Here is a 23,145-nt window from a genome sequence, read left to right on the forward strand (position 1 = left end):
CTGCATCCTAAATCTTCCTGTTGAGATTAAGCTTTGGTTAAAACAAGCAGACAAAAAAGATCCCACCACAGCCATGAACCATGCACCCTGAGCATTGTAGTATAAAAGTCATTTCTGTGGGAAAATGACAACTCCTAGCTGTATGACTGAAATCAATAAAACTCACTGGAACCAACAGAGCCATGAACATTTCTACCAGCTGAGAGTCCACACAATGGCATTTTAACATTTTGCTCTTATTGTAAGAGATGGAAAATAGTCTTTTAGATAAGTCTTTTTTTTTTTTTTTTTTTTTTTTTTCCCCTAACCATGTGCAGTAAACTCTGAATTAATGTAGCCTGTGAGGGAAAAAAAAAAAAAAAATAATCAGATCATTTGCCCCCCACCTCCACCCCATCATTTAGAAAGACACAGCTGCTGCCATTAATTCTGAAGGCAGGCTAGTTGGAGAGAAAGCAACAAGGGTTTTTCCATGCTTGGAGAATGCAATATTGAGAATTGGCAACTCCTACAGGAGATGGAAGTATAGTAAAATAGGCCTCAATATCCTTGAGATGTTTTAGGCAGCTCCAACCACAATGAAAGCTTTTCATCCACGTGAACAGAGTGAACGGATGCCTTAACCTGTCTACGGAATTCAGTCTGAGCAGATGCCTCCAGTTTTGTAAGAGTTGTACCTGTTCACAATGTTGGCTTTTGCACTACTGCGTGTCCAAAATGCAGTGAGAATAAACCATTCATGGTAATCCCAGATCACAATAGTTAGCCACTGATTTCAAAGCTCCACGTAGCAGATTAATAGAAAGTGCCCCAGTCTACATATAGAGAAACTGAGGAAAATGTAAACGAGTAACTTGAAATCACAGAGAAAAAAAAACAACAAAGGAAATAAAGTCTGTTAAGCCTCAGCCGAGTATTCTTATCACATCACACTAACTGCAGAAAGATATTCAAGACTGAAAGAGATTTATCATGGCAATCAACTCCTAGAATACATATTTACTGTTAACAAATTTCATTCATATCATCTCTATATAAAGAATATTCTTTACAGAATGCAAATTTATCCTGAACTCAGGTAGACTCTACTGTTATATACATTTTAAGCACAGTTATATACATTTTTATCAGCAGATTTAAAAGATTCATATTGATAGATGTCCATACAGCTAACACTTGGCTTACAATCTGTCCTTCTAAACAGAATGTCACAGTAAATCTTTTGAGAAAAAGAGAAATTATGTATTAAATCTAACTTCCAAATAAAAAATAATAATAATAATAAAAAAGCTATTCCAAGTACCTTCTATTAGGTTGGATTTGGATGTGCCCTCTGACCTAAAACCTCAGGTTGCAAAGCAGCTCAAGTTTGCAGTATGACAAAACGGAGATGTGAACTCTTCGGGAAGTTGCTTCTTGGGTCTGACAACAGAAAGAGCTGCCTCGCAGCTCCTGAGAAGCACTGCTCAGGTAAGTAGTTAATGAAGTTAGATCTCTCAGTTGGATTACGTTCTAGAACCAGTAACAAAGCTGATACAAGATAATTCAAATATCTAGCAATAAATGAAAATAAGTACTATGACAGGTGACTGCTGCATAACTATGGAACCTACGTGCATATTCAGCCAACTGTTAAAGCATGCCACGATAATTGTCAATTCATAAGCTATTTGAAAAACTCCATGCCCCAAAGCCATGGCCCCAGCCCCTGCACCTAAAGGCAGATGTTACTGTTCAACACTTCCAGACTCCACGTGTACAGAACGAATTGTCTTGGCCAAGTTCTGTAAGTACAATCTGGTAACATGGATGTAAGATCCCAGAGAAGCTAAATAGTGTAAATACATAATAGCAAGAACATCTGCAGAATGATAGCAAGGTTTATTTAATAAGGAGGATGTTACCAGAATTCAGAAGCAGGCGTCTTGGCACAGAAGACTAATTTAATATCAGGCTGCTTTAAAACCTGCTACTACATCATCTGTGCCACTGATCTCTCCAAATGAAAGGATGGGATCTGTCTTCAGCCACTCGGGTGGACTTCTGCCAAAGGAAACCACCTACAGTAGCTCAAAACAATGCTCAGTTCCTCAGGAGCTTTGAGAAGCTTTGTGCTGTCTGTGCAAATATGGCTCAAAGACAACTTGTGATCTAAGATTTATGTAAATATTCATTTAGCTTAGGATAGAATATTCAACGTAACATTTTCCAATCACCACCTACTTCAGAAAACGCTGCAGAATCACCCAAATTACTCTTCCACCCCTGGAGATTCAGTGCTTAGTATTCTAGTCTTATACTTTCCAAATCCAGGACTGCTACTTACTTCAGTATGCAAATGTTAGTAGTCAAGAGGAAGAAATATCTGCATTAGCCACATCATTTTTGTTAATTATGTTTCCTGTTTACACACCCAACAACACACAAAAAAAGTTTTCACCAGTGATTCTGCAACTGCCAAATCAAGAATTTTCTTCCATAGATAAATTCCAGTTTATTCCGACTTCATTTTGCTTGCAAAGCTGGCCACTGCCCTCATCTGTACCTTCAGAGATACTATTTAAATTCTGAGCCCTGCTTCCACTCCGTCATTTGGAAGGAAATCACTTCGTGTTACGCAGTTCTCAGCTCCATTCCTTTCAGATAGGTTAAGCCCAGCAGTATGTGGATGAACGCGTTATTGTCATTCTTTAAATGGTTACTGATAACTGTGTGATGGGAAAAACAGGTCATCCGCTCACACCCAAGCTCTTCAATCTTAAGACTCGGGTTTCATTGTTCATTCATCTAAGCCAATAGGCTTGAGTTGCTAGGATTCCTGCAACATTTCTAGGCATTAAAAATTAAAAATAAAAATAATTAAAAAACCCACCACATTTGCTATTGCACTCTGCAAAGACAAAAAGGCCACTAAATTTGCTGAAAAAAGAGCATTTAAAGGGAGCATGAAAAAATATGCTCTAATTCAGCCAAACTACATGTGATGAAGCCTGGAGATAGAGAAACGTAGTTCATACTAGCATAAAGCCCAATGCTGCAACAGTCATCTGGAATAAGGTAAAGACCCCTTGTAAATGCCATTTAAAAAACAGATAAACAGAAGAAAACAGCAAAAACTGAGAAGCCCACCTTGCTGCTGTGTCATCCTCCCAGAACTCACAATAGCCTGCCTTATCACAAAAACCTGCACGAAATACCCACCTACAGTGCGTTACAAATATTTTGATGGCTTGGGCCTGGATTTTCCAAACCAGAGAATTCTAAGTAATTCAAAGTATTTAAACCTAAATGACTAATTGTATATAGACTAAATAACCTTAGCAAATCAGCTTATAAAGATGTTAGCATTTAGATTACTTTTTTGCCCTTCGGGATAGCCACTTTTGGGAATTTTACTTTCACATAGGACATTTGTTCATTTCATATAATTTCTGAAAAAGAAACTGTAAGAGCACTTATTTTGACAAAAATTGTTTTGTATGTCACAGGGACTTTCAGGTAACCGAGCTTGTCACTGTGAATGCATTTCTCAAGCTCTCAAGCTCTTATTTATTTTAAGTCATAACTGATTTTCTTCAAACAGGATTTGGTGATAAAATAGAAGGAAATCAAGGATAGCAAATAAGCTAGAACTCTACAAACACAACTCTTGTCATCCAGCACACATTAAAAATACAGCTACATTCCAAGAAAAATAAATAAATTTAATCTTTGCACATCACAGACATCTTGACTGAACAGAAAAAGGGGAAAGATTAGCCATGAAAACATACAGAATCCCAGATTCTTTATGTCCTGAAAATATGCTCTGACACTTCCCCTAAAATCTATATGGCATCTAATATTTAATTACACTCATGTTTTCACTTTGTAGAATTTCCCTAGCAGCGTTCACAATTTAGACTTTTAATGGAAGGTGAGGAGGGACATGCTTGGGTTGGGCCAGACAGCACATGGACCCTCCCGCAGGATGCTCTGAATTGGGAGTGCTGATGCACTTGGGAAACTCATTGCCATACTGGTCTGTATCAAATTTAAATTTCTTTTCATATTTCTAATGGAGCTGTCTTCTAACCAAACCAAAATAAGAGCAGTGTTATTCACAACAGCATGTTTTCCAGCCACAGCAGGTAACGGTACGTTTCTGCCCTTACACGTTCTGCCACCAGCTGCCCAGCCCGCTGTGCGGAGCTGGGGACAGAGCCAGCTGCTCGCCTCATCACTCTGCCAGGCTTCCTTGGTTCAGGAGCCATGGAGAAGCACAGCACATGGGTAGAACACAAAAGCCCACAGCTTCCACATGTACTTAGTCTCAGCAGCAGCAGGACTAAGCCAGAGCACAGCAGCAGTGTAGTGCTGGTGTTACTAACGGGAGACACGCTCACAGACTGCTTGCAGAGATCAAGAACTTGGCTGGGACATGCATCTATCCTGCAACAAACGGTTCAATTCAGCATTACTGCCCCTAAAAAACAACCGAGTTCTTTCAGTGAAAGATGGGAACAACAGCTGCTACTGTCTCATAGAAAAGGAAAAGAATTAAATCCCTCAGTCCCCAAAGATGGGTCAGTGAGTTCAAACAGCACTGGAACATAATCCACTGAGAGAGACTGCTGATTCTTCTGGGCTACAGGATCTACCTCGACTGGCCAGCATTTTCAATACTACTACAAGAAGAAGCAAATCTAGCCTATGTTTGAATATAAAACTAATTCCCAAATTCACAACTCTCATCAATGCATTCTAAGCAAGGCATTTTAACTTCTACATCAAAAAACAGGAGAAAAAAAAAAAAAAAAAAAAAGGCAAAAATGACAGACTAGGCCCAAAAGCACATTATTAACTGCAACTCCAGATCTGAAAAAAGATTGCCTACTCTGATTCTCTACAGATTCCCTACTCTGTAGAGCCTTTCCAGTGCTTTCCATATGATATGTGAAGACTGCTTGCTGTGGTACTTACGCTACAACATCAGCAATGAATGCTTGCCTTCAACATGTTTGCAAGCCCTTCTGCTATAACCAGTGCTGCATCTTGATCTACTGATCCATAAAAGATGAAAAGATTAAACCAAAAGCAGAGAGCAAATGTTTGAAAACAAGTTTCCTCAGGGAATTGATATGTAATTCAAATGCTTATAATCATCCCACGAAGAGCAGAAATTCCTCTTCTATAAATACTTCAATTGTAGTATATTGACACGTTGACACTGCAAAATTTCCTTCAAAAGCTGTAATGATATACATGAGCAGAAAATTAAGCACTTAATTCCGCAAAGGACGGAGGCTTTTCCCCTCTTTAATACAACTCCTCATAACAACTAGACTTGGATGTCAATTATTTTTTCTTGGAAAAAAAGTTTGCTTCATATTAACAGTAAATAGGAGTATAACAGTGAAACCATAAAGACGTTGATAAATTTTAGGTTCATTCAAAACAAATTCAGCTTTTGGACAGATACGGGTACTTGTCTTCGACAGAAGACCTATTTTCTAGACTATCATCCAAATAAGAGACCGAGAAATAAAGACCACGTTCTTGCCTACATTCCTGTGAATGATGTATAGACATGAGCCAAAATGTCACTAACAAGGTTAAATAAAAAATCAGTTAATTTCAGTTAATTCTAGAGAGGAGCTTACATGTAACTTGAACTTGACTGAAAAAAATACACAAGATTTCCACCAAGCTTTTTTCGTGGGTGTGTTTTTATAACAACAACAAAACAAACAAAAAAAATCCCACCACCATGAAAAAACCTGCCCATGTGACAGTACACCTTTCAGGTTCACTTATGTAGGCATCACCATGTCTCTTAAAATAATGGAACTCCTTCTCCTCGCAAATGTGCCAGAGGCAAATACGTGAGCCAATCTTCATCTCAAACGTTCATCTGCACTAACTGCTTTTTACTATAGCTTCATTCTTACTTCAGTTTTAATTTCCAGCAGTCATTTGCAAGCAGTTCCAACATCTACTCACAAGTCCAATCCTCTAAAAAGAGCATTCTGACTTCTGTCTTTTAAAGACCACTTCGTATTTGCTTCTCAGAACGTAGGGGCATGCACCTGCTCAGCAAGCTACAGATAATTAAATCTCATAGTTAAAAAGTTACCCCTGACAAAAAGGAGGAATTTAAGTGTTTTAGAAGGCTGTTTAGCCAGCTGCAACCCAAGTCTGCTACTCAGTACAGCTTTTACCACCAATCAGTCGCTCCAAAATTCCTGAGGAAATGCAAGGTACCAAGGATTAAGAAGGCTAAATTCTATCATTGATTCTGCTGCTTGCAACGAGGAGGCCTAAAAAACCTGTTTGGAACTTCTACTTTAAAGCAACGTGCCTATTAGCATAAATGACTAAGTCTGTCATGAGAGAAGCAGAGATGCATCAGACAGGGTTTGATTGCTCCTATTCTCACCCTGCTTTTTTTAAGATGTGCATACACAATTAATTTATTCATTTTAAAGAGAATACACAAAAATATGGCTGCTAGGCCCCTGCTAGCAGCCAAGTATCCACACAGCCACTTGTTTGCTCTTCCCCTACTGGGACAGGCGAGAAAACAGGAAAAACAAAAGCAAGAGAATTTGTGAGTCAAAGACTGGGAAATCACTCACCAATTACCATTGCAAATAAAACAAACATAACTTGGGGAATTTAACTTAATTCCAATTAATATAATCATTTAATAACTGATTCAGGTACTGAGAAACAAAGACGGCAAATAGTTAAACACACATGGAAAATACTTTTCCACCCTTTCCCAGGCTCCAGACACACCTCTCCCTGACACCCCAGTCTCCACTCCCTTGTCATCACTGCAGGACCCCCCACTCCTCAGCTCCACATCCTAACCTCAATCAGCTTTTAACCATTTACCAGCTTCCTGCCAAAGGCATGTACCACAACACCCACAAAATCTCTTTTGTGGTAACTTCCCGATTCACCGAGCAGTTCCAGCACACATTTCTCACTGCCTCATTCCGCACCACTTTCTGGGCCACGCTGCCAGCAGCCTGCAAGTAAACAAAGCCTTTTCAATAGCCGTGCAAAAAAGGTAGGAAGGATTCTCAGGACTGTTAGTGCTGCTGAGTGCTAGAGGAAAACACTGTGAAGAGCAGCTCTTGCCCCCAGCGTTTGTTTTCTGACAGGCTCTTTGCTCAAGGCAACATCTTACAGACCTCACGACGTGAGGCTGATGGCACAACCCACTCACAGCCTACAAGCGCACCTTCCCTTCCACCACATCCTTCTATGCCCTTCTATTCGTTTTTCCTGCACACAACCACGTAAGTAGGAAAGAGATACCATGCCTAATCAGTTTCCTATGGATATGAAAAATGGAAATGCATATAAGAAAGGATAAAAAGGGATAACCCAGCAGTTTGGATTTTGTTATAGGTTCACTGCAACGGTACTCCTGCATGACTGGCTGCAGTAAGTATTCTTACGCACAGATGAAATCACTTAGTTTTATACTAATTCCCAACCCCACCCCGTAAGAAAAGAAAGCAGAAGAAAAAGCTGTGAAATGCTGACTGCAGTCAGCTGGAACATGGCATGCTTCCCCTTTCTTTCCAGGGAAACTGACCCAGTCAGACCTCTCTAATCACATAGCCATTCGGTGACTTGTTGCCCGGCTTTTGCAGTGCTACAGCAATAATCAGATAATTAGATTTCCTAGTGCTCACATTACAAAGTTAATTGATGCCTTTTCCTGACTGCTCTCATCAATTCCCTTGTGCTGCTGGCAATTCTGAGCAGAATCTGGTTGGGGATGAGCAACTGTATTTCATATCCTCTCAGACAGAACAGACAGCTATTGAAGCTGCTTTTTTAAAATTTATTTTGCTCTTATTATAAAATTATAAAAAATGTTGACAAGAAAATAATGGAAACAAACTTGTTGCAGAGGTGCATTTAAGACTTTTCTTTTTTTGAAATAGAGCTTTTTTTATTAAGCAGAATAGCAAGACACAAGGCATACTTCTCTGGACATGCTTGGCAAATAAAGCACAGACATATTGGTCCTTTCCACCTCCATCTCGTACTCTTGCAACAGGAATGTAGCAAACCATACCAAAAGGCTTGCAGCCCAGCGTCACATTTACAAACTGCCCATTCCCACCCCTTCTGCCCCCTCAACAGGGAAAAACTGAAGGCAAAACCTGGTAAGAAGCCAGCAGCACCAAAAGACAAAGGGTGCTCCCAGGTACTACGTCTCTCTGAGCCAGGCTCCAGTTCCAACCATTTGCGAGTCAGGCCCTTTAGGAACCCGTTGCTGCGCTGCTTCCCTCAAATTATTTTTCACGAATTTACTTAACCTTAAATAGATTTTTAGCATTTGCAGCATGCTTTGGGGAGAATTTAAGGTAAAAACACACTGAGATGCTGTGTTAATAGCTAAGGTCTTCCTTAGAACTCATATTCATGAAAATCCACAAGCTTCTAAATGTTTGCTTTTACTTAATTCTGAACATCTGGGCCCTTATGCATTCCCTTTTATGAGGCAACATTAACTACCAAGTTGTAGTTTATCTTTCACGCTCAAATTAAGTGACAGAAATATACAGGATATTGCTTCTATGGGAAGAACCTGATCATTACTGAACCTAAGGACTTGATTTAACTTAAGGTAAATATTCTTTCACATTTTGCCATTGCAACTTAAAAATTCTGAAGTGACTTTTTTTCATGTGTTTAAGAAAATTAAGCTGGTCATTCCAGCAGTGAAGCACATCATTTAACAAAACGTGAAGCAGCTTGCCTGAGCACGTTCACCCCCTCCTCACTACCTACACAAGCATCAGATGTTTAGAGTTGTTCAAGAAGCTGTGGAGGAACTTGCTTGAATGTCAAAGATTAAAAGGAAAAGAAAAAAACGCAGACCTCTAAAAACATAAAGAACAGAAGCAACAAGCCTAAAGTCACTAGCTCATGCTGCAAATCATTAGTCCTCCATTCAAGTAGGAAATAGGAGCAATTGTAAGCAAGATGTGCAACAAAAACATACCTTTTTAATATAAAGACTAGTTACATGATTTTAGCAACCGTTTATGATTCATCAAGCACCTTATACTCCGCTACATGCAATGACATTTTTAGATGCCAACTGCCAGATTTGTTGAGCTGTTACACAGCTCACAGTGGAACTAACTGCCTTTCACTGTATGTCTTCTGCCCCTTGTGCAGTTGACTCGGATTAGACTTGTAACATACTGCTCTTTTAGCACTATTTGAAATTAAATACTTATTTCCACCTGCACGTGCCTTAAGGAAACAAACCGTGAGTGCACTATTTCATTCTTTCTTATTCTTCACTACCTCACAAATGCTAACATAGAAAAGAATGCTCTCGGTCAGGAGCGTCAAGAACTTGCACTTTAAAAAGCAAGCTGAAATTCTGGAGTCATGACAAACCTCGAGGGCCTAGGGCTCTAAAGCAACACTCAAATATCTAGAGAATTGTGCATCCAAGTGGAAATAACATTTGTGCTGAGAGGTGCTAGAAAAGCGTAAATCTCCATTGTTGCACCAGCCTGAATTTATCCCTTATAGCAGCTACCGGATTTGAATCCCCTGAACAGCTGAGCCCCAAGTGAATATTTCTATTTTGCCAGCCACCGAAACCTTATGTTAATGGCACATATAGGGGGAAAAAACAAAGCTCCTTCTACAGTATGCCTTAAGTGGATTTGACAAATATTATTCAGCATATGAAACAGAATTAGATCATTAGGTTTCCTTCTTTTAAAGAAAAGAAAGTATAAATAGTGACCTCTTTTGTTTTTGGAAACTAATTAAAGCACTCATTACTCAAATAATTTCATGGCTTTTCTTTCAGCCTTGAAAAATCCTCAGAATATTTCTTGCAAACAGAACTGAACACTCAATTCTTGTATAAATTGATTTTTATTGCCTACTGTTTCTATTAAGGCAATTTCTGTTTGGAACACTGAGCTCCACTCTGTCTGACAAAGCCGTGTGTTTAGATGAAGATTACCCTGCACAGTTTGGCAAGGAAAACAACACTGCGCAACAAACAGTAGGCAATTGCATTTCAGTTCTCTGTGATACTTCATGTCCTGTTTTATATCACTTTGGTAAATATCATGATGAAACTCTCGGAGAAACACACACATTTTAAAGCGTTCGTTTTAGTTCATTTAACACACTATATACTAATAACCTAGTATCATACAGAGCACTAGGATCAGAGCCAAGCCTGTTATAAGAACACAGAACACTAGGAAAGCATTTACAACTTCAGTCTCCAACTGATGTATTCACTGAATTTTTAGCAGAAGCTAGAGCAAAGCAGGTTTTAGAGATAAAATGCTGATTTGAAGGATTTCTCTCTTTTTTTTTTTTTTAATATCTCATAAAGCAGTACTATTTCTGACACCATATTCGTGCTTTTTTAAAGAAGGAAGGAAAAGTCTGAAAGGTTAACATATGCGTAAAAGCTAAAGGAGAGCAAAAGAAGAAAGCTAAGACTGCTCATTCTTCCTGCCCCCCAGATACACAACAGCACATTTCTTGTCCTCCTCCCACAATACAGTTTTGTCCTTGCTCTCTCCTCCCATTACTATATTGCTCCCATAGTCATTACTGGGAGACTCAGAAACTGAAGCAAGACCTTGTCAAATGCCTTTCACTGCTGTAGATTTTCTTTTGCTTTTAGCCAAGCTCAGGTATGCTTTGTTCTCTTGAAGCAAGGGACTTGACCATGATCTCTTTGCTGGCAACTTTCTGTCCTAGTTCTATGCAGTTAAACTCCAGTGGAAGGTGTATGCCTAAATGGTACGTAAGCACTGGCAATTTTCTTCATAAGAAATAATAAAGACTACCCATTTCGACTGCGTTCAATTGGTTTAGGCTGCAATGGAAGCAAATCCTTCATTCCATCCAGCAATGAGCATTAAATGCTTAATTAATCAAGCTTAATTACAACTATCAATCATGCAGTTGCTTAATCGCAACTAACATTGCTTTCTACTTTCCATTGCACTTAAGACGTTGGATATTGTTATGAATGACTTAAAGATGCTAAACCCTTTGCACATAAAACCTGCAAGTCTTTAAGGACAAGATATGCTACGGATAATGTGTATTTCAGGAGTTTAAAACCCTAGGGGTGTTACTTCAGCTCTCCTCTTTGCTAAATTAAAACGCTTGTTATTATTACTTTCCATTTACAAAGAAAAATCCTAACAATGCACTTTTTAGCTCTGTAGACAGTACCACAGCTGCAACTCATACCAATAAGAAAATGTAGGCATTACCATTTGGTAGCAACTCATTGGCGGCAGGTACCATGTTGGAATGAATATATAATTAGCTCAGTACCTTAGCAATATTTTTTGTGAGCTCATTCTGATACTTGTCACCAATTGCATCTGCTTCTTAAAACTCAATCAAACATCATTAAAAAAAAATCTTATTCCAAAAAGCTCTGCTTGGACTATGAATTCTCCAGAACAACCTACAGAAAGAAATCATTTGAATTCTTTGAAATAAATGGCATGCATCCACCTGTTATACCTTCCAGCGTGACACTTAAGATATGTGATGAATTTGGTTTATGGTAAATGGAGCTGCATCAGGCTGGCGGGCGGTCACTAGTGGGGTCCCTCAAGGCTCCATTTTAGGGCCGGTACTTTTCAATATTTTTATAAACGATCTGGATGTAGGAATAGAAGGTATTTTGAGCAAGTTTGCTGATGACACCAAACTTGGAGGAGTTGTGGACTCGAATGAGGGTGGAAAGGCCTTGCAGAGGGATCTGGATAGGTTGGAGAGCTGGGCGATCACCAACCGTATGAAGTTCAATAAGAGCAAGTGCTGGGTCCTGCACCTGGGACGGGGAAACCCTGGCTGCACGTACAGACTGGGCGATGAGACGCTGGAGAGCAGCCTAGAAAAGAGGGATCTGGGGGTTGTGATTGACAGCAAGTTGAATATGAGCCAGCAGTGTGCCCTGGCAGCCAGGAGGGCCAACCGTGTCCTGGGGTGCATCAAGCACGGCATCGCTAGTAGGTCAAGGGAAGTGATTGTCCCACTCTACTCTGCGCTGGTGCGGCCTCACCTCGAGTACTGTGTGCAGTTCTGGGCACCACAGTATAAAAAGGACATGAAACTGTTGGAGAGTGTCCAGAGGAGGGCTACGAAGATGGTGATGGGCCTGGAGGGGAAGACGTACAAAGAACAGCTGAGGTCACTGGGCCTGTTCAGCCTGGAGAAGAGGAGGCTGAGAGGAGACCTCATCACAGTCTACAACTTCCTCGTAAGGGGGTGTCGAGAGACAGGAGACCTTTTCTCCATTAACACCAGTGACAGGACCCGCGGGAACGGGGTTAAGCTGAGGCAGGGGAAATTTAGGCTTGACATCAGGAGGGGGTTCTTCACAGAGGGGGTGGTTGCACACTGGAACAGGCTCCCCAGGGAAGTTGTCACTGCACCGAGCCTGTCTGAATTTAAGAAGAGATTGGACTGTGCACTTAGTCACATGGTCTGAACTTTTGGGTAGACCTGTGCGGTGTCAAGAGTTGGACTTGATGATCCTTAAGGGTCCCTTCCAACTCAGGATATTCTATGATTCTATGATTCTATGAATTAAATGATTATGCGATGAATTACCATTCCAAACCATAACATACCACGCTGTGATATTTCTCAAGACCCTCAACGGCAACCAACAATCCAGACTCTCACCTGTCAAGCTTCAAATCCATACTACTTTAGTAAGGGCCAAACATTTGTCCCATGTCAATACAAAAGTCTCCAAAGCAAAATGCATCTTCTGCCCCCCTTTCAGCAGTGAAGCACTGATGACAGTTCCAGTTGATCTGCAGGTACTGCATCTCTCTTTTCATTTACAGCTGTTCCATATCATTTAAGCTTTTAGAAATCCATAGATCTCTAGTGTAATAGCAGAGTAATAATAAGAAGGGGGTTATGCTACTGTTCCCCCCCCCCCCTTTTTTTTTTTTTTACGAATTACATACGGAAAAAACATTAAAAGTTCTACTGAACAGTAATTTGTCCCTACTAATGACCACTAACACCACCTAGACTTAACTTAATTTGGCCATGCCTGCACATCATTGTGCAAGCAAGAATCCTTGCTTCTTAGAACCATTTGATTTAATGGGCCTGTTTTTCTTCTGGCAGTTGAAATAGAATTCAAGGTCCATTACAATTTTACTTACGTCTTATTTTCCTCAGCCATCTTGTGTATAAATGATCTGAGTTAGTTAAACATAAAAGTGTTCTCAACCTTATTTAGAGAAGTATGTGCAAGACAAAAGCTCTATCAGAGAAAGTTCAGCACTTAGGTTTGCAAAGTAATTCCTGTAAAAGTCAGTAGCAACCAGCCACCTCATACAAGCCTCTCACGGTGTTACACACAAATGCAAAACTAGTAAGTACAGAAGAATTTTCAAAACCAGCAGGATGTAATTTCCTTTGTCTTCTAGCAGCAAGAAATCTAGTAGCAGGATTCAAAAGCAGACATCTTCTTGGAACATACTAGACTTGTTCATTTGCATCTAACCTGCTGCCTAGGGAAAGAGGGACTGCTGATACAGTGGAGGAGAACACACCTTGGAAACCAGGAAACAAGATCAAAACAAAGAGCTGCACCAATCTGCTCAAAACCATCTCTTTAAACTTACCATTGCAATACAACATATTTTTTAATATAGCAGCATGGTGAATAGTAATATATTTAAACAAAAGATTAGACAGCATAAACATGGTATCCATGTGTTTTTAACAAGGCCTCTGGGAAGTCACAATTCTTCTTTTTATTACTGTATATCCAATTATCTCAGCCTTGACTACCAGCATACGGCCAATTATAATGAGAAATATTGAATCAGTGGGATAAATTAAAAAAGAAACAAAGAGATACTAAAAAAGCTGAATGATTTTAGCACCTTCTTTCCCAGACTGTTAAGTACTTGTTTTAAGAACATCTTTTATAGATCTACTGCCTTAATTTTGGATCCTTTTTTTATTAACTTAGACGTGTGGTAGGTACACAAAAACAGTTTTGTTTGTTTTAAAAAGTACTGCTTCCCACTGGCTGGATTTGATTATGTCATTACAGAGAAGGGTTATCTCGTGTGTGCTGTTCCAGCATGCTCAGGATATTAAGGTGTACGTCATCAGGATCAAGTACAAGGATCAATCTGAGCACAGGACACATGTAGACTTAGTGGAATGAGTCCAGTGAAGGGTCACAAAGATAATTAAAGCACTGGAGCAGCTCACATACAAGGCCAAGACACCTGGGACTGCTCAGTGTGGAGAAAAGAAGGCTCAGGGGAGATCTTACCATTGTGAATGACTGGAGACAACTGAGCCAGGCTCTCCTCAGGTGTACCCCATCACAGGTCAAGAGGCAGTAGGTACGAACTGAAACAAAAGAAATCCCATTTGAAATTAAGAAAGCATTGCCGCCCGCCCCCCCCCCCAAACAAACAAACAAAACAAACTGTGAAGGTGGTGGAACAATGGAACAGGTTGCCCAGGGATGCCTGTTGTAGAGTTTCAATCCTTGGAGATATTCAAAACCTGACTGAACACAGCCTTGGGCAACCTGTTGTAGCTAAGCCTGCTTGGTGCAGGGGGCTGAAGCAGATGATCTGTCTTCCAACCTCAGCTGTTCAGCGAAGAACTTAAAACTTTTTTATGGATAGGTGTTACATTACATTCTCAATCAATGCTCACATAAGTCTATTTATATTAGAAAATAGGTCAGGAAATAGCACTGACTTTCTCTATTTGTTCCTTATTGGAACTTGCATCACTGGAGAGCCAAAATTAAGTCTTTTTTTTTTTTTTTTTTTTTTTTTTTTCTGATTCTCTTAAGAGCAATTATTTGATTTTATGTTATGAATAATCCCTTGATGTTCTCCCTCAGTTCCTGTTTCCTTGTACAAGTTTGTAGCTAGCTACAGGTACAGATGAGACAGGGTGTGGAGTCAGGCATTAAAGATCTGCACTTTGCATTCAACAACTCATCACTAAAGGGGTTAATCCCTCTATCTAACTTTATCTAACTTTAACTTTTTATCTAACTTTAACTTTTTTTAATATTCATCCCTGAACAGGCAGCCATGCAGCAGGTCTGCCCTTCACACAAGGTGTGGGACACGGAGAACCCTGTCTGTCTGGGGCCAGAAACAGGTGCCACGTGAAAACATGAAACCTTCCTCACTACCCAGACCTGAAAGCCCTGACGCCTTACCACGCTTCAGGGTCACCTCACGGAGGCTGATGTACCGCTTCTGAACGTGTATGAGATAACAAGTACTGCATTTGCTCCTCTTACTATTTTTGCTTTTAATTTTTACTTTAAACATAAAGAACTTGTGGTAAAGACTGAAGTAATTAATTATCAAGGAAGCTTGTGGGTCAATAACCCAAGTTCTGTTTCTTTTAACGAGACAAGCGTCCATCACGCACTTACAGAAGCGAGCCTCAGCCCCTGCGGCGCCCAGAGGGGAAGAGGAACGCTGCGTTTCCCGGCAGCCGTGACCGAACTCGGGCCGCTACCAGGCTCCTGATGACGGGAGGGTGGCCGGGAGGAAGGGAGGGAGGGAAGGAGGAACACCGCCCCGATCCGCCCCGCCAACACCTGCGGCCTCCCCGTACGCCCGCCCGGGGCGGGGGCTCCCGCCGGGCCTCTCCACAGCGCGGGGCGGGGCCGCCTAACGGTCGCCCAACGGTCGCGGCGGCGCGTGCCCGCCCCTCGCCACCGGCGGCGGCCTCGCGCGGCGGAGCCGGCCGCTGGGCGCCACGGGCTCGAGGCGGCTGAGGGGGGCCGCGGCTTGCCGCCGGTGCCGCCCGGCCTGCTGCTGGCGCGCAGGGCTGCCTCGGGGGGCAGCGGTAAGGCCAAAGTTAACGTGCGCTGTGCCCCGTGGTAGAAGGGACAGGTGTTGATTTGCAATTGTTTTTTTCAATGGCACAAAATGACTCAGGGTTTGTCCGTAGGCCACACGAACTTAGCTTGCAGTAATATTCCACACGTTTACGCTTCCCCCCTCAAAGAGTGGCACGGTTTTCCAGTGCTTGTACCGCAGGCGTTAAAAGCGCCATAACGAGACATTGGTGATTTCAGCTGGTGGGCAGGGAGGGTGAAAGAGCTGCCCAACGCCTCCAGGGCAGAACTGCAGGGTCACAACACAAGGCTTGCTCCTTGTCCACACAGAAAACAGCAGGTGTTGCCTTCTAACAAAAACATCTTACCTCTGCATTTAATAATGATAATTTAAAAAAATAAATAAGTCCAGTTTGCTTTTAGCTCTGGACGTTGCTGTGTCAATCCTGTGCAAGGCACGGGAGCGCTCCCTGTGCTCCAGAAGTCCAGTGCCGCAGGAAGCACGCACGGCTCTCTTCTGTATCCACAGTTACAGACACTGCTTTGGAAATACCTCGTTAAGATTTAAATTACAAACTCAATTAAAGAGAATTTAATCCTCCAGCAAAAATGCTAACAGCACTGACTAAACTGCATTACCAACTTCACTGTAGTGTTTAAGTGATAAACTATATTGTTTAAATGAAGGCCAAGCAGAGGGAAAACACCTGGTGTGCCCTCAGACTGTACTGGTCCCTGATGACCGGTACCGTGTGATTGCTGCACTTAAAACTATGAAGCGCTCTGAAGTATTAAAATGTGAAAATTATTTTACTTAGCCAGAAGCATCCAGTTCCAAGACATTGCATGTATTGCTGTAGCATATACATATCCTGACATTCTAACTCATTAGTAACATCTGCTGACGAATGAGCTTGGGCATGGGACTTTCTAAAACAAACTACATCTTTCTCTGGCATGCTGAGAACATAACAGTTCTTAATTTATTACTAAGGACTACATCCCATGTGCATACCAAATTTGATCTTTTCTATTCATTAGTAATTTGGAATTCAGGAACAAAATCCAAACTCAAATAACTCGCAACTTCCACTTTTCTTCAACTATACAGATTTTCTCACAACAGCAAAGAAGAAAGATGAAACAACTGATGATCTCCAAAAAGGATTAGGTATTGTTTTTCCTCCCTTAGAATTTCACCAATTTATAGTGGAATTATAATAAAATTTGTTCTGAGGTGTCTACTCTACCAGTCTGGTTATGCCAAATCGGGAGGAAAAAACTATGATCTTTGAGCAGCTACCAACAGAAATTCTACCTACGCATTCAAACACATTCCAACAGAACCAAGGATACTAGTTTTACAATGTTTAACATTGTCTTATGTATGGTATGAACACACCTCAGCTGCATCCATGCTTGGATAATTTTGCAGTTACATTGAAATTTTTATACTTGTAAACCACTATGAGTCCAGACATGGAAGTGACAGAGCTTTACGCTATAAACACACAATATGGTTGAGAATACCCTGGGAGGAAACCTGCAAGAAACTGCACAGGAGCTCCCAAAACACCAGGAAATGGCCTTCTTTCCCATTTCTAATATACGTGATTACCATTAGGGACAGTCTATCAGGATGTTGCAATCCTTTTTGCAGAGCTCTAACAAAGTTCTGGTTATGAACCTTTTTGCAGCATGGTTGTATTTTGTCCCCGCAATACATGAGCAAGGATTCCTTTAGTGCATTATACCTTTGTTGATACTTGTGCCTAATTTTCCAGAAACAATGACCGTGGAAGAAATCAAATCAACCAAATAATAAATAAATCATGTCACATAAATTCATCTTGAATTACTTTATTTTTCCAAATAATAAAAAATAAATTAGTCATAAACAAAAATAGTTAACATTTTTTCATCAAAGAGAAAATGCATACAATATGAAAAGGATGCTGTACAGTTCTGGTTCAGGTGCATTGCTATGGATACATATTCCTGAACGAGTCAGAAAGCAATTTGCTTCTACTCCTCCTTTAATTCACTCAAGGAACTGGCTAATCAGAAAGTTTAGAAAATTATATTACGGATTTACAGTATGACATATATACAAAAATATATATGTAATACTTGTGCTATAAAATTCCATAAAAGCTGGGTTAGTATAATGAAAGAGCTGGACAAAATGTGAATGGTATATGTAAATAAATACGTATTAGGTCCCTTTTAATAAAAATCTGCCTATTCTAAATATTTGAATTATTTTGGTGCAGTGGCTTGTTCCATACACACAGCTCAGAATACATATTTCCCATAAACATCTTGTATTTACAAATAACAACAAAATAAGTTATAATAAAGTATATCCTTCTGCCAAAATCAATTATTAGGGTCAAGTAGACTTTTTTATATATATAAAAAGTTTTTTTTTTCTTTTTTTTTGTCACTTTTTGTCAGGTTTAAATATCCTTAGAGTTAAGGCTCCAATCCCTCCTGATCCTCCATGTGGAGCCCAAGCAACTTCCATGTGGCGTTCACAAGTTTGTATGCACCCACCCTGCCAAGGCCACTGCAAGACTAGGTCTTATGAGACCCAAACACAACATAGAGAAAAATAATTCAGGGCAAGCAGCAATGATGGACTGTCACTGTGAGGTCACTGATTTCTCAAAATTAAGCTCCCCTCCTCTCCAAATATAGTGGTAGTTTGTTTTGTAATCCATTAAAGTAAATGGCATTATAGAAGATTAGGAACTTGCATTTGTAACTTTTTATTGCTAAAAGAGCCAAGTTCAGGTCTGGTGTGAGTTCTCTTAAATGAAATTTTCTTCCTTCCACCAGGTCTGAATTTTACCCACCCTATTAAGATATTATAATGCTGAGAAGTTTCCTTTAAATTATACTAAAAAGAATTACTGGATGATTTTTCATTTGAGATATTAGGAGGTACAATTTTAATACATTTTCTAAACAATAGCTAATGTAGCTCCCACAAACATATTCTGTAACTGATTCTAAGAACAAAGGAAGTTTACTTTCAGTGGTCAAAATGTAATGTTTTGTGTTCCAAATACAGACATGCACATAAATAATCCGCCTAATACGCCAAATGGCTCTAAGAAAGAGATTAGTCAGACACTAAGTGTAGATCTCAAGAAAACTAGGTAGGCAATTTTTTACTTTTTGTGTGTAAAGTTTTTTGTTTGTTTGTTTTTGTTTTTTAATATACGTTAGATTTGAGAATAAAGGGCCAATACGTACTTCAATAGTTGTGTAATCATAGGTTCATTGAACAGGAGCTCTTTCAGTGGTTATTTTAATATCATGCATTTAAAATTAGCCAACATGAACACACAAAAATCACCGAACTGGCAGGAATATAGCTCTCTTCATAGCTGGACTTATTTCTAACAGATTCTTAACCAAACCACTGAGGATTTTCAGTAATGCACGCAAAATTTTAAATTGGCATCCAAAGCACAGAGGGATGGAGGTGAGATAGGAGGAGAAGAACACTTGTCAGTGTAAGAGAGGGACTGCAGGATGGAGATGAACTGGAAAAAAAAGCCACGGAGAGCATGTTTTACTCTCACATACGGAGGTTCTACTAGCCATTAACTGCTTCCAGCTTCCTCCCTCAGTGGTGACCACTGGCACATTCTAGGACTGAGACATAGGCAAAAGCCACCTCTGGTTTACAGTAAAATCATGAAATTAAAATCAGGGCCTCTGTACGCATCATCCTAAACTGGTATATTGCTCTATTAAAACAAATGCTATAGTCACAATTTCAAAAGTGCACTTTGAGAGACAGTGGAATACTAGCATAGCACTTACTTTGTGTAGGTAATATTAGTTCTTCTACATCAAAGTGCTGAAAGAAGAGTTCATTAGTTCATATTTCAGGAACAAGTATTTTGATTATGCTGAAACATGAGAAGAGATGATAAATGATTAAGTTCAGCAAGACTTTAGTAGTTTCCATATCACCAGATGTTCAGTTAGGTGATGCAATCTTTTTTTTAACTGATACATCTGAAACCTGTCCTCTTACTAAAAAGAAATATATAGTTTCTATAAACATAATTCACTGCATTAAATTCACAAGGCAGTACAGCTTACAGGAAATAAAGGGTTATAGCACTACATGTATGTATAAATTCTTTCTTATTTAGCTCCCATGAATTGTTTACTTTAGTGGCAGCTTAATGGAGCCTACATGATGCTAATCCTTGTAAAATAACCCAATTGCCATATATTCCAGAGCATAACAACAGATTTTATGGAAGGCCAGGATAACCTGTCTACTTGCTAACTTGCTGTCTCACAGCCAAGAGTGTGTGCAAGCAGATTGTCTATGAATTGTATTTCATTCTCCTTGTGGTTTTCAGTACAAGTATTTCACTCTAGCTCACAGGACACACTTCCTTGGCACAAAAGAGGTAACAGCAAAAATTATGCACTCTATGTGAAGGTTTGCTGCAATGAGATTTTGAGGTGAAAATCTGTATTTACAAATACTGGATTCCAGAGTTGTTTATGCTGTACTTTCTCTGTAACAGTCTTTGGACAAGAATCTTAATGAATATAAAATATGACCACAAATTTTTAAATTATCTTCATGAATAAATTTTCATAATCCAAGGAAATAGGACTGCAAAAGCTTTGTGAACTAAAATCAAAGGTTTTGTAGTTAGCATGTCTGTTTCTAATGGGCTTACGTCAATTAATTACGGTGAAAAAAAAAACCAACCAAAGTATACAGAAACAGCCAGTAACATTAATGGTTTATAATCACAAATACTTCAAAGTTTAGGGGAAACACTTCTTAATTTCATTTGGCCAAACATTACACTTCATCGTGACTGAAATACATTCTTCGTAAGTGACTCAATCAAAACATCTAAGGTTTGTCTCAGTCCAAGGCAGCTTTTAAACTAGAGGTGTTCTACCTTTCTGTGCCTGTAGCTTCCAGTACATGAACTGCTGTGACTAGTAAGTAGCATGCCCAGAAACCTTTGCCTCCCAGTGGCCCATTGTCTCTTCCGCATTGTCTTCATCCAAGCAGTAAGAACAAAATAAAAACAGATGAACATTTACAGATGGACCATCTGGGATGAGCTCTAGTACAAATCCAGAATGAGGTTCAAACATGCCTCTAATCATTAGCAGGACACATTAATCACTCTACTACTGCATCACTGGGAGTGGCTTAACATACATTATTAAAGCTGTTTTTCAATTCAGGCAGTAGGCACCTTAGAAATAGATGCACAGTTGGATATAATGCATTTAAAAGCAATATGCTGTAATAAACAGTTGAATGAGCAGAGGTGTTTCTTTCTTCCCTCAGCCTTATTTACACATTTGAAAGACTTCAAATGTAGAAGCTAGAGAATGTGCAGATAATGCAAAAGCTATCTTCTGCTCTGCACAATGTGATCTATTTACCTTCAGCACATCCTAAGGCTGAGTCTAGTAATTGCAGAAATGAAAAATCACCACCTAACTTTAGGTCTAAGAAAAGCTATTCTTGAGTAGTATAAAGGGAGTGGTATTAAAAGATCTGTTGGATGAAACATGGAATGAAGCAAAAATGACAAATATGTTGTAGTAAGTGATCAAACCCTGAAGAACATCAACAGGTAAGATCTCCTCATACTTGGCTACTACACTCACAAAGACTACTGACACCAAGAATAGCAGACTATGATAAAGCAGAGCGGTCTGCATCTGTTGGTGGTTGCTTCAGAAACTAGTGATGTATCCAGACAAGGTCTGGACACAATATTTTTGTATGGTAGTTGTTAAAAAATAGTGCAGAGACAAGACATCAGGCAAGACATCAATTCACTGAAAAACTGCCCTACAGGAAAAGAGACCTTGCCGGTGGAAACAAACACTCTGTATTTCTTTTTAAGTATCAGCAAAGTCTCCTCACCTTCCTGGTAAATCTCACTGACAGCTGCAGTTATTAAAGGCTTAATTGGTTAGGCACTAGTGGCACTCTGGTAGGTAATGTATTTTAAAAAACATACAATAGAACAGTTTAACTTCAAGAGTTTATGAATTAAATATGAAGGCACATTTTGGCAGTCAAGTGTGCATATATTTGCCATCTGAGGACGGGAAGTTAGCTAGAAGTATAAGTGAAAGAGTTGAACCATTACTATAATTTATTATGAATGGATTGAAGTAATGAAAAATATACATTAGTGTGCTAAGAAACTGAACATGAATGTGTCTTCAAGGGGCTGGTTTCTCTGTAAAATAGTTCTTGTCATGTGCATGTTTCATTGATTTGGTCTATTACTTTAAGGCAGTCCAAAATACCAAGGAAGAGTTAAGCACTCAGAAAATAACGCAGCAGTTGCATCCACATTGGTAAAATATCTCCAGTAATTGCCTGACTGATTTTTTTTTTTTTTTAACAATAATTTCACAATAGTAAGGCTGGTATATTTTTTAAATAATTATCCGATGAGCAGGTGCAAATAATATTATCATTAGAAATTAATGCTTTAAAAAGATCATGGTTTTACAACAAACATTTTTTAAAAAGACATAACTGCACAATAAGTGTAACTGAAATGGTGTGGTGTCTTGATGTACACAGCAATATAAAAACCATCTCGTTAAGAAGCTAAAACCTGCTGTAGTCAAAACAGTAACACTGTTCAAGCTCCATCTGAAGACTGACATTGCTGATTTGAGAAGAGTATTTGTTATCTGTGTCCTAGAAACCCTGATTGTCTATTTGCCACACGCGTACAGGATGCACAACAGGCTGTTTTGTAATAGGTGTAGACACAAAGCCGGGCCTGAACCACCACATTGCAATTGTAGTATTTATCTTTGCAGTTCTCATCTGTGGAGAAAAAGGAAGAGAAAAGAAACTGAAGAAAATTAACAGTGGAATAACAGGCAACCAATCCCCTTTCCTTTACTGTGTAAAATCGCTTTAACCTCTATTCAAACATTCATTGTCAGGTTAAAATAGGCTACCTATGCAAATGGAAGATTTTCCACATTTAATCAAGATACACAAAAACACAGATTAAATGTACCTAACCCCATATATATTCATTATTTTTTTTCTTTCTTCTGAAAAATTTGGCTTAAATAAAGATGATCGGGAAATTTCTAGTATTTTCCACTTAGGTACCTCTATCCACTTCATTTTTAGATTCCCAGGTACTAAACTATTGCAGCAGTGCACAGATGGCACCAGAACCTGCAAGTGTTAATTTTCAACT

General features: G+C 39.5%; 1 protein-coding gene across 5 annotated transcripts in view; it reads right to left on the reverse strand.

Annotated features, from left to right (window-relative positions):
- Positions 1-17,733: 17,733 nt before the first annotated feature.
- The window catches only part of THSD4 (thrombospondin type 1 domain containing 4), a 303,076-nt gene continuing 297,664 nt past the window's right edge, over positions 17,734-23,145 (reverse strand). For all 5 annotated transcript variants that reach the window (XM_035336261.1, XM_035336260.1, XM_035336259.1 and 2 more), the window contains one exon: positions 17,734-22,757. In XM_035336261.1, the coding sequence (XP_035192152.1) occupies positions 22,615-22,757 (143 nt within the window). In that variant the 3' untranslated portion in view covers positions 17,734-22,614. The remainder of the gene's footprint in view (positions 22,758-23,145) is intronic.

Source organism: Oxyura jamaicensis, chromosome 10 (assembly GCF_011077185.1).
Source record: "Oxyura jamaicensis isolate SHBP4307 breed ruddy duck chromosome 10, BPBGC_Ojam_1.0, whole genome shotgun sequence".
NCBI lineage: Eukaryota > Metazoa > Chordata > Aves > Anseriformes > Anatidae > Oxyura > Oxyura jamaicensis.